General features: G+C 40.2%; 1 protein-coding gene across 1 annotated transcript; it reads right to left on the reverse strand.

Annotated features, from left to right (window-relative positions):
- Positions 1-680: 680 nt before the first annotated feature.
- Positions 681-9,025, reverse strand: LOC148374347 (Y+L amino acid transporter 2). Its single transcript, XM_088335153.1, has 10 exons — positions 8,947-9,025; positions 8,098-8,619; positions 6,479-6,604; positions 6,251-6,395; positions 5,623-5,746; positions 5,426-5,529; positions 4,114-4,210; positions 3,880-4,029; positions 964-1,147; positions 681-894 (listed from the first exon to the last, which is right to left on the reverse strand). Exons 2-10 carry the CDS (start codon positions 8,606-8,608, stop codon positions 824-826), a joined length of 1,512 nt encoding a protein of 503 aa, XP_088191279.1. The 5' UTR covers positions 8,609-8,619; positions 8,947-9,025; the 3' UTR covers positions 681-823.
- Between the last annotated feature and the right edge of the window lie 2,253 nt (positions 9,026-11,278).

Raw genomic sequence — 11,278 nt, forward strand, 5'->3', positions numbered from 1 at the left:
ATCCGTCTTGCTGTGAGTAAATATGTGCCACATTGTGTTTGTAAGGTACATTATCACTTAATGAGGGGAATTGCATACATTAATAATAATATAATAATAATAATTTCCTTGTATTGTCATTCTGTGTAACAATGTACACAGAACGAAATGTCGATTGCACCTGACCCGTTGTAGCGAGCCGATGCAGCCGCAGCCAACAGAGGGCGCCGCCGACCACTTTTTAAGTCTTAGGAATGACTCAGCCGGGGCGCGAACCACCGACCTCCCAGTCTCAAAGCGGGCGCCTTACCATCTAGGCTACTGAGTATGGGGAGCAATGGGCTGAAGTTGACAGGTATGCATGTGTGACCAGTAAAGGTATCGCTTGCGAAAAGTAAGGGAACAGAATGCTTTCAAACAGTCAGTTTAGGTTTAAATTTCAGGATCAACCTAAAATAAACTAAACCTTTCAAAATTCCAAATGTACAGTATACATCTCTAGACTTTTACTTAAAAACACATTTTTTTCGCGTTACTTCGAAATGTAAAATGATTTCCTTGCTGCCATCTAGTGGCTCGCATAGGAAACTACACACTTTTACCATCAGGCATCAACCGCTTGCATATTTTTCTGCTTTCCGGTTGGCTGTGTCCATGACCCGGCTTTTTATTTGCGGCGTCTGTTACTTTCACGAGCCAGGAGGGGCATTCTCCTGTGCCGACATTTGATAGCGCCGGTCTTTTTTTAAACCTGACCTGGCGTGCGACATGTTCCCAGACACGTGCTAGCGGCTCTCCTCCTGTTCGCACAATGAATGTGTTCATGATATCTTTGGTCCAGGGCTCACTGTCTTTTCCCATCTGTTTGCGTCATGCAGCAGTAGAGTAACTTTTGTGTGCTTCTGGTAGCAAAAGCTGTTGCCGGAGAAAGAAAAGTGAATTGACAACATGTCGACCAAAAAGTCATTTTCAAACGTTGTTTACTGTTAAGCGTGCGCAGGTATTTGGGTCTCCTCTCTTCCGGCAGGTGGATAGCCACGTAGTAAACAGGAACCCCGGAGAGGGCTATGCCAATGCCGATGAGTGAGTTGATGGTGTCTCCATACAGAGGGACGATGACTAAAAACAAGCTGCACAGGCAGTAAATAATCGGGAAAAACAAGGTCACCTGTGGAGAAAAGAATCCACTCGTTAAACACGTTTGATTTCAGAAGTTGTGGATTCAGAATTATCGTTTTCAATGATTGTGTATAAAGCGCATCTGAAAACCCCAAATTGAACAGAAATTCAACCTTGCGACCTTTGTTTCCCTTAACCTCACTGGAAAATGTGGAACTGGAGTGTTACGTCCAATTTTGTTGTCACAATATATCCCATGTTGTAACAATGACAATAAAGGTATATTCTATTCTATTCTATTCTATTCTATAACTTGGTGCTCCTTATACACTGAAAAATACGGCAGGTAAGATTAGAATTGAAAGCAATATTTGATCATGTGCGTTACTTCACGAGATTTTTTGGTAGGCTACCATATTTAAGCTAAGATTTAATCGATCAAAAACTATGGCTGAACAAAAGCGCTTCAAACATTGTACGTGATTGGAATCGAACCCAGGTCGCAACAGTGAAAGCGCTGAGACCTAACCACAAGAAAACCGGTAATACAGAAGACACATGAAAAGGCATTGGGTTAGATTCAACTATTGCACTATATTTACTCATGATGCTAAAGAATGGAGAAAACAGAAAGTTGTCCTGAAAGTTCTAAATAAAAGCAAGTCTGATTCATAATCAGGCACACCAAAGAGTTGTTTCCCTCGTCATGCTTCTTTGCGTTTATCTATTTTGGTCAGAGACATTTTACGACTGATCAATCGCTGCACTAATATGAACTGTAAAATGCGCAACGGTTGCACACGAATAAATAGCTTTCACTTTAGTTTTAATTTTGTGCGCCTTATTGTCCAGTGTGCCTTATATATGAAAAATATATTACATAAAACTATTTTGGGGGTCAAGTCAAGTTTATTTGTATAGCCCTTAATCACAAAGAGTCTCAAAGGGCTGTACAGACCACAGATTATTGCAAACCACAGACTATTATGACACCATCCCCTGATCTAAAACCTACATGAGGGCAAAAACTACACATATATTGTCAACATAAAATTTGGGTGAGCCTCATAATCCAGTGTGTCTTAAAGTGCTGAAAATATCGTAATTGTCTTTGTCCTCCCACATTCTTGTATTGAGCAAAAGCACAAATAATCAAAAATTGAAAGCTTCAGGTCCAAATGATTATACTTTCCTGTCATCAGGCACAACCGGTCTTGAAAACTAACTCTTAGAACTAACTCATTGGACAGCTAAGCAGCAGTCCCCACTTCAGTAAAGGATTCACTTTCACTTTCTGAGAAAGCATGCAGATGAGGTTTCAGTGGAGCGGTCACTTTGCCCTGCCAGCAGCTTGTCTACTAATGTTTCTGATCCGTTATTAGACGAGCAAAACAAGATCGTTGTTAAATCGAAGATTCCTCGATACCGCATGGAAAAAAAATTCACGGTTTTTGTCAATTTTTAGCTCTTGAGTGGAATTACACCTTATACAGGAGTGTTTTAGTTGGAGAAATAAAAAAAATAAAAAAATCAACTCGGTTATTTTTAATTTTCTGATTTATTAGACTTTGCACCTTTATGTATGGCAAACTTCCTTTACTATTTGGACACAAAAATACTCAGAATAAGATGAAATAGAAGCAATAAAAGATTAAGTACTCTTGTAATCACACATTTTTGGTTTAGCTTATTTTAAATATTTTTCTTTTGTAATGGATTCATTCATTCATTTTTTTAAACAATTGTCCTTATAGAAGTGGTTCTCGAAGAGTGGGGTGGGCTCCTTTGGGGGGCGCAGGGCTATGCCAAGGGGATGGGGGGTGTTTGACATCAGGAACTCTGAAACCGGGTGGAAAGATGTTGGCCTGGAGAGGGATGGGTGCCACCAAACAGTACTTGCCTAAGACACACCACACAAATCTTGGCAGCAGACAGCATGAAGCCAAATAAATGAAGCTGTCAATTAACGACATTACACTGAAAATCACTTCTAAGACGCTTGAGTTTTTTTAGGGGTGTGTGAGAGGTTTTTTTCTTTAGGCTGGAGTGTGACAGAAAAACATTGAGAAGCACCGCTTTAAAAGGACAGTGTGTATTATTCAACCCCTAAATGTCAATGGATGGTGTAATGGAACCATAAACGAGTGCAAAAAAGAGCAAAGAAGAATACAAACTACAAAGACATGAATCCACCAAAACGCACCATTAGTCTTATCATTTTTGGCCAACCTTTTGCAAGGTTTTTGTTTTTTTGTGGTACCCAAAGCAGCAAAATGGTTTTAATTTAATCAACATAACCTTTATATTCCTCATTATATTACAAAGCACAAGGAAGAATACAAACTAGGAGACTCAAAGTGACTAAAACGCAACATTTTACTATTCATTTTTTACCCAGCCTTTCACAAGGTTATTGTTTTTTTGGGGAGTGCTTATTACAGCAAGATACCGGGTAATGATGTCAGCTCACTTTCAGTGAGGCTCACGTGAATATATAAAATAAAGGCTAATTTATCGACCCACGTGTATCTATTAAATTATTTTTATATGATAATTTGTTTTTTGCTTTTTTTAAATCAATTGTTGTTTTTTAAATTGATTTTTTTTTACCACTAAGTGGCACTAAATAATACAAACTGTCCCTTTAAAGACACAGTCATAAACTTGCGTGAAAGAATTTGATACAACTATAATTTCAAATGACTTTACATACAAAGAATGACATGTAATTTAACATGTAAATAATAATATTAAAAGACAGACAGACAGACTTCAACACACCTTGACAGGTCTGGGTCTGTCTGGCTGGGTGAAGCGCAGATAAATGAGGCCTGCCACTGACAAGCCCACATAGAGCCAATAACTGAAACTAAAATAGTTGATGAGCTGGAACACATCCTCCACGCACAGAAAAATAAGGCTCATCAAACCCTGCATAGAAAAATTCCACATTATTCATTAAAAGGCATTTTACAATAGCACTCAATTCAAACTTTCATTAAGAGATGCGCTTACATTGAACAGAAGTGCCGGGATGGGTGTGTAGCGTCCCAAATGGATCAGGCTGAGTGTGTCTGGTAGGTGACCCTCTCGGGCACCAACAAAGAACAACCTATACCGAAAGCACACAAAACTACATATTTTGGAAAAAGACATACTGTATATTCAGATCAGATTAGAATAAATGAAAACAGTACTTTGTAATTTATGGACCATAAGGCGCAAGTTTTGTTACACAAATTCAACCCTGCGGCTTATACAGAGATGTGCCTAATGTATGCATTCTAACAGCTGCCTGGGGCGCTTGAGCAGAAAAGGTAAGAGTGAGACAAGTGAGGTCAAGGATGACCCAATTCACAACCGCCAATAAACACCATAGAAGTAGTAGTTTAACATACGATGATGAGCTGTGTTAGTTGTGATGCTGCGTCTGTTTGTGTGTTTGTCTGTCCGTTTGTGTGTCTGTCCACCCAAGAAAAGGGGGAAGATGTTTACCCTAGATGTGAAAAATGCCCCTTAAAAAAGCTGACTCAGCACTTTTTGTTTTGTTTAAATGGTATATGGTAAATGGTCTGCATTTATACAGCGCTTCTCAAGTCCATGAAGACCTCCCAAAGCGCTTTACAATGTGCTTCACACTCAAAATACCTACGTTGTGAATCATATTGTATTTTTTAAATTGTTTATGTTAATGTTATTGCACTTATTTTCATTGCACTATTGTTAAGATGCACTATTCATTTCTTTGCATATTTTTTTATATCTTGGGCCAGTTTTTTATTCAGCATTCTTTCCTAGAAAGACATTGCACTCTCCCAGGCCAGAACGACATTGAATATGAACACCATTTCAGGACTTTAGTCCCCATCTGGACTCAGTCTTTGCGCCAATGACCCTGCCAAAAAGGGAGATGCCACCCAAGAATGGTTTCGCGTTTCAATGCGGGTGTTGCTCTAATGCTGCGCAACCATTCTAGTTTTTGCTGTGTAATCATTGTTGGTTGCTGTGTCCCGATGCCCTTTTCCCATGTGTGTTTGTTATTAACACTTTAAGAACTCTTTCTATGTACCTTCTTTCTTTGTAAATATCTCAAGTTTCAACATTGGCATATGTGGCTTTTAGCCAGGTGCAGGTTTAGTATGTACAAAAATATTTTTTCCTATAAAAAAGGTATTGGGTGTAGCTTATAGTCAGGTGAGGGTCATAGTCCGTAAATTACAGTATATTGTTCAGTGGGGCTTCAGATGTCAAACCTCTTTTTTCCACATAGGTGGTCTGGCACCCCTCCTTTTTCAAACCATTTACAGCTCACAGAGTTTTACGATACCTTGATGCAGCAATAATGGATGCATTGAGTCCTCCGTAGCAGGACATGGCCACAGACACAGGGATGATCCATTTAAACGGTCCCAAAACTTGGTTTCCGAAAGTCTGTGCAATCATATTTGGCACTCTCATTAGCAATTTGTTAACCTTGGATTTCAACTCAGAAATGTTTATTTCAAGTCGCTGATGATGCCTTACCACTGCGACAGCGTCACTGGCCAGCAGTGAAGGCATGTCCAGAACCACATAGTAGGAAACGTTGGTCAGAAGATAAATGATGGTCACGATGGGCATGGAGATGCCAATGGCCAGGGGCAGATTTCTGCGAGAACAAAAGAATTCAGTTCCTTTCCACTTTTCCAATCACGTCTACTTCGACTTTGGACATCACAATCATACAGACAGCTACGAAAGTTTGGCCTTTTGGATTTGTGTGACTAGGCAAGGGCAAGAACCGATACCAGGATTGATATTGTGGCTGATACCAGGCTCTTTTTAAAGGAATAGTGTGTATTATTTGACAACGAAATGTCGCTGTATTATGTTGTGCAACAAAAAAAAACATTTTTTATTTGTTATTTGCAATCAATAAGGGATTACTGTATTCAGGAAAGTGTTTTTTGGGATTTAAAGTAATTTAATTAGAAAATATTAATCTAAGTTTTTGCAAAGGAAATGGAATTTCATCGACTAATGGAATTAAGATGTGATTTTGGTGTCAACGACTATGCATGATTTAGGTATCGGTATCAGTCAGAGAAAATGAGATATCAAACATCCCTAAACTTAACACCAAGGTTTTGTTTTTTCCAATTCTTTGTATTACCTCTCCGGATTTTGTATCTCCTCCGTGACAAAGTTGAGTGTGTCCCAACCTGAGTAGGAGAACAAAGCCGAGTAAAGAGCCAAAGCGATTGCTCCAGGTTCCGTGGACGATCCCTCAAAGGGGCTTTCAAAGCTTTTTGTCTCACCTGAAAAACAAAACAAAAAAAAAACCCAAGTTGACTGAGTGATGGCTGCTTCATGTCACAATATTGTTTTCTTTGTCACGTACCGGCGCACAGTTTGAGGATTCCCACCATGATAATGAGCAAGAGTGCTGACAGTTTAGCGTACGTGAAGACGTCCTGGACCATCGTGCCCCACTTCACGCAAGCGCAGTTGATGAAGATGAGCATACCTGGAGAAGACACGAGAAAAAGATAGGATATTTAGCGTTGTCCCAATTGAGGACCTCATTTTTCATCTTTCGGAGTTTACCAAATGAATACAATTTCATGTGATTTCTTGTTAAAGTAGAAGTCAACCCAAACTATTCCAAACTACAACAATCTCATGTTGTATGTGCCATTGTTGTCTAAACATGGTATTTTGTGTCTGTAGAATATAACTTTAGAAGCATGAAATGAAATGAAATGATCTGCATTTATATAGCGCTTTTCAAGTCAATGACTTCCCAAAGCGCTTTACAATGTGCTCCACATTTCCCAAGAGCGGCCTTGCAGCCATTTAAGGCGCTAACCTGCTTATTGGGGGTATTAGTGGTTCAGTGTCTTACCCAAGGACACTTCGACATGTAACACGGACGAGCCGGGATTTGAACTGGGATCCCTTGATCCCAAGACGAGCGCTTTACCTCCTGAGCAACATCCACCCGTTAAAATTACATCACTTGGGTGGCCATTAGAGAGTTGGTGTCAAGGGATGACGATATCCAAGTTGCTAGAGCTAACGACCCATCGTAGCTCCATTAATGTTTGTCAGTTGTGCCAATGTAACACTGACGTCATCATCCCTCAACAACCACTCCCAACATGGCCGCCCAAAGAAAAGGATAAAAAAGGGTGAACATTGCTATTTAACTTGCATCCAACAAATACAATTAATACTGATCAAATGCTTTGTTTTAGACCATGGTGGTCCATATAACGTATCGTAGTGTAGATTACCACTTTCAGAATCACCCTAGCTCCCTCTGTGTTTCTGTGTCTCTGACATTTCTCTATCTGCCTCTCTCTGTGTTTATATCCGTCTGTTTTTCTCTCACATTGTTTTTCCTCTATCGATGTTTCTCTCTCCCTCTCCCTCTCTGTTGTTCTGTTTCTTTCACGCTCCCCTCCATCTCACCCTCTCTCTCACCCTCTCTCTCTCTGTGTTGGTCTGTCTGTCTGTCACTCTTTTGTTCTATCTCTCTCTCTCTCTCTCTCTCTCATTCTCTGTGTACCTCGGTCTGTCTGTCACTCTTTTGGTCCTTCTCCTTCATTTTGTCACTTCTCTCTCTCCCTCTCTCTCAACAGAAGCTAAGAGTTAGGGTTTTGCCAACACTTAAAAAAAACCCTCCCGAAATAACGGTGGGCTAAGTTACTATTTTTTGTGCTACTTTTTTGAGTACTACAATACTTAATCTCCTTGATTTAAATGTGTTTTGAGATTGGTGGGGAGTACCTCTACCTTTTGCAGCTCTATATGTTCATTTCTCCATAAAGTTTTGATAACTTCTTGTCTTGCTATTTGTTTACGTACATCGGTTTCGATTTGGAAAAAAATGACCCTGTTATTGCAAAAGATGAGCTTGGTAGTAATGATCTAATATAGCTCGAAAGAGTTATTGGTTGCCATTCTCATGTACCTGTAGAAATAAGGTTAAAAATATTGCAAACAAAACTGTCTTACATAGGCAGGCTGCTGCGATGAGACGTACAGCATCATGCGGGGGGCTGCAGGTGGGATAGTAAGCCTCTACCAGGTAGTTAGCGAAGGTCAGCGAAATCACAGCCTGGCTTGCCGGCTCGATCAGAAAGATGGACGTCCACAAGCGGATGAAGGCCAAAAAACCTCCGAAGGACTCCAGGATGTAAGCATAGCTGGCGCCGGACTTGGTGATGGTGGTGCCAAGCTCGGCGTAGCACAAGGCCCCGAACACAGAGAAAATTCCCCCGAGTGCCCAGATCAGTAAGGAGAGTCCAAAGGACGTGCTATGCATGAGGACTCCCTTTGGGGAGACGAAAATCCCTGAGCCGATCATGTTGCCCACGATGAGACAGATGCCGTTAGTGAGGGAGATTTCCCTCTTCATCTGCACTTTGTCGTCCTTTGGAGTGTTCAAATTTTTGGCGGAACGAACCCGACCTCTCGGGCAGATTACCTGTGATATGGCTCCCATCTTTTCTCTTAGTTCCACCATTCTAAGTGATGCTGTGGAGGATATAAGCAGGAAGAGTTCAATTAGGGGAAAATCACCAACGAATGAGTACTCCAAAACTGAGGTTCTCAAATTTTGGCATCAATGTGAGAGGTTTTCTTTTCGGAGACTTTTATGGAGGTTTAAGATCAAGGATGTTGTTGCCATCAGCCAACTATGGTCTTGTGCATCCCTTTGAGACGCTCTTCTTTGAATCCAAGAATACTTTCAGTCAGTTACCCCAGATGTGAAAACTGCCCCAAGTCCCGTATTGTTGACAAGAAGGAAGCAAAATGTTACGGATCAGATCTCTCAGAAAACACCATGATATCTTCACTTACCTTATTGTATAGGACAAGTGCACTTCTTTATTATTCGCTCTCTGCTCCTTATTTTACTGTCATGGGCCCCTGGTGCTCCTGCCGAGTCCTGGAGACATTTGTGAGCTCACATGTGAGCCACAGTGCACGAGACAGCCAGTGAGGCAACAGCTTTGCTCAACTACACTTGCTTTTCCTTGCTCCGTGCAGAACTGCATTCTCTTGTTGCCCCTGGTAGTATTTTTAGTCGGGGGCAGACCCAACCCCACCCCATCCTGACAGAATCAAGAACAGGACACCTCTAGGTCAAATCTTCGCAGAGTCAACATGCACAGGTATGGACACTGAAAGTGCATGTAAAGAAATATTTCAAATCACAATTAATGAATTAAGTTGCTATAAAAAGTGCTTTCATCAGGATTGGCTTATTGCTCAAGCACCTAAAAAAATAAAATTGATTGGAAGATACTGACAGCATAGAATGAAAATGAGGGCAGCCAAAATTCAACATTATTTCAAGCGCAAAGTATCAGATTTTTATATAAATATTTTTTTCTACATCCCATGAGTCAGTTATATTTTATTTGTAGATTGGAGCACAGTACATGTCAGGTTTGTCCATTTATTCACTTGAAAAAGACAAAACAGTTGCTCAAATGTGGTGTTAACAGAAGCAATTGACAAGCAGAGTGTTAGCTTACCTCACAGGTGAAAACTGCCAAAAAAAAGGTGATTTGGAATTTTTGGCTTTGCTAACTCAGCGGTTTTCCCATCCAAGGGTTGATCTAGATGCGAACACCCCCCCCCCAAAAAGTCAACTTTTTGGTTTTGATGACACGGCATTTTCTCCAGAAAGACACTCCACTCTCCCAGTCCAGAACAACAATTGAATGTAGACCATCTTTTACAGGCAATCCTGTCAGTAAACCTAGATGTGAAAACAAGCCAGTTTTCTTTTACTTTCTTCTTGGATTTTTTGACTTTTGAGGTTAATCTTTTTCCTCGAAATACATATTTAGACAATTACCGGCACATATTTGGGCTGGTCATAGCCCCATTTTAGGATTTTAGTCTCCATCTGGACTCAGTCGTACTCCTTGGGTTTGTCATTTTGATGTGCCAACGACCCTGCCCACAACAGAAATACCACCCAAACATGGTTTCACGTCTCAAAGCAGCTGATTTTCTAATGGCCCATGGTCATATTCGTATATTATTGTACACAAAAGAGCCTCATGTCAAAAATTCCATCGACCACAAGACTACAGTGACACAGGGGCGAGCTGTCAAAATAGATAGATAGATAGATAGATAGATAGATACTTTATTCATCCCCGAAGGGAAATTCACCCTTCCAGCAGCACCCCTAAGCCGAGAACAATCGAAAATAACTGACAACAATCGAAAATAACACGGGAGCTGCTGGAGTGGCTGCCATTCGTGACGGCGCCGGAGAAACGATTCAATTTGAATCAATTGAATCATGTACAAGAAACGATTCAATCTGAATCATGTACAAACAAACAATTGAATCATGTACAACAAACAAACAAAATATTTATGTTTCAATAAGTGGAGTGTTAATAAAATGGGGGGAAAATAATTTCTGATACTGATATAACCAGGTAAAACTAATTTTAAGTTACCTGTCCAAATGAATGTTGTGCCATCTCACCTTTCCCACTCTCTCTGCTCGCTCCTGAAACTTTATCAAATAGTCCAAAATTTTACCTCATGTTCTCCGCTCACCTCGTCGTCCTCTTCTCCTTCCACTTCGCACTACAGAGACTTTTTAGCTGAGCCGTCTCTTATGACACCATCCCCTGATCTAGACCAAACTAATGCAAGCAAAAATGCAATGGCAAAGCAAAGCCACTGAGGAGCTAAACGATATGCTGTGATTGAAGGAAAATAGGTTATTAAAAGATATTTTATACTTCATATTTAGCGGGGACGCTTAATAACTCTTAGTTGGCTTGTGCGACCTGTGATTATACAGAGAAACAGTATGAAAAAAATTGAGTACAACAAAAAGGATAAAAAAGAAATAACAAAAAAAAACGAAATGGGGGAAAATGTGGGAAAGCGAAAAGCAAAAGAAAAAAAGTCCAGAAAAAAAGGGAAAAAAAAAAAATATTTGAGGAATTAAGGAGCATTTAGAGTGCCTTGCAAAAGTTTCCTGAGTACAAATGTTAAAAGTGCAAATGGCCAATAGCAAGATATCGATCAAACGACAGAAAACAACCGAAAACATCAACAGCGTTTTTGCAACGCCTGATAAAAAAAAATGTAAACGTTTGCCTTAAATGTCACTTGCACAATATTTTTCTTTCTGTATCATAATGGTGTCCAG

The sequence above is a fragment of the Urocampus carinirostris genome, chromosome 1 (genome assembly GCF_059441175.1).
Source record: "Urocampus carinirostris isolate Australia breed hairy pipefish chromosome 1, RoL_Ucar_1.0, whole genome shotgun sequence".
Taxonomy (NCBI): Eukaryota; Metazoa; Chordata; class Actinopteri; order Syngnathiformes; family Syngnathidae; genus Urocampus; species Urocampus carinirostris.

Bases quoted from the DNA above. Each gene is read 5' to 3' on its own strand.
- LOC148374347 (XM_088335153.1), bottom strand. From the start codon at position 8,608: ATGGTGGAACTAAGAGAAAAGATGGGAGCCATATCACAGGTAATCTGC. The intron at 6,396-6,478 runs GTACGTGACAAA...TTTGTTTTTCAG, and splicing joins AATCCTCAAACTGTGCGCCG to GTGAGACAAAAAGCTTTGAA. The intron at 4,211-5,425 runs GTATCGTAAAAC...CTTTCGGTATAG, and splicing joins TCCATTATTGCTGCATCAAG to GTTGTTCTTTGTTGGTGCCC.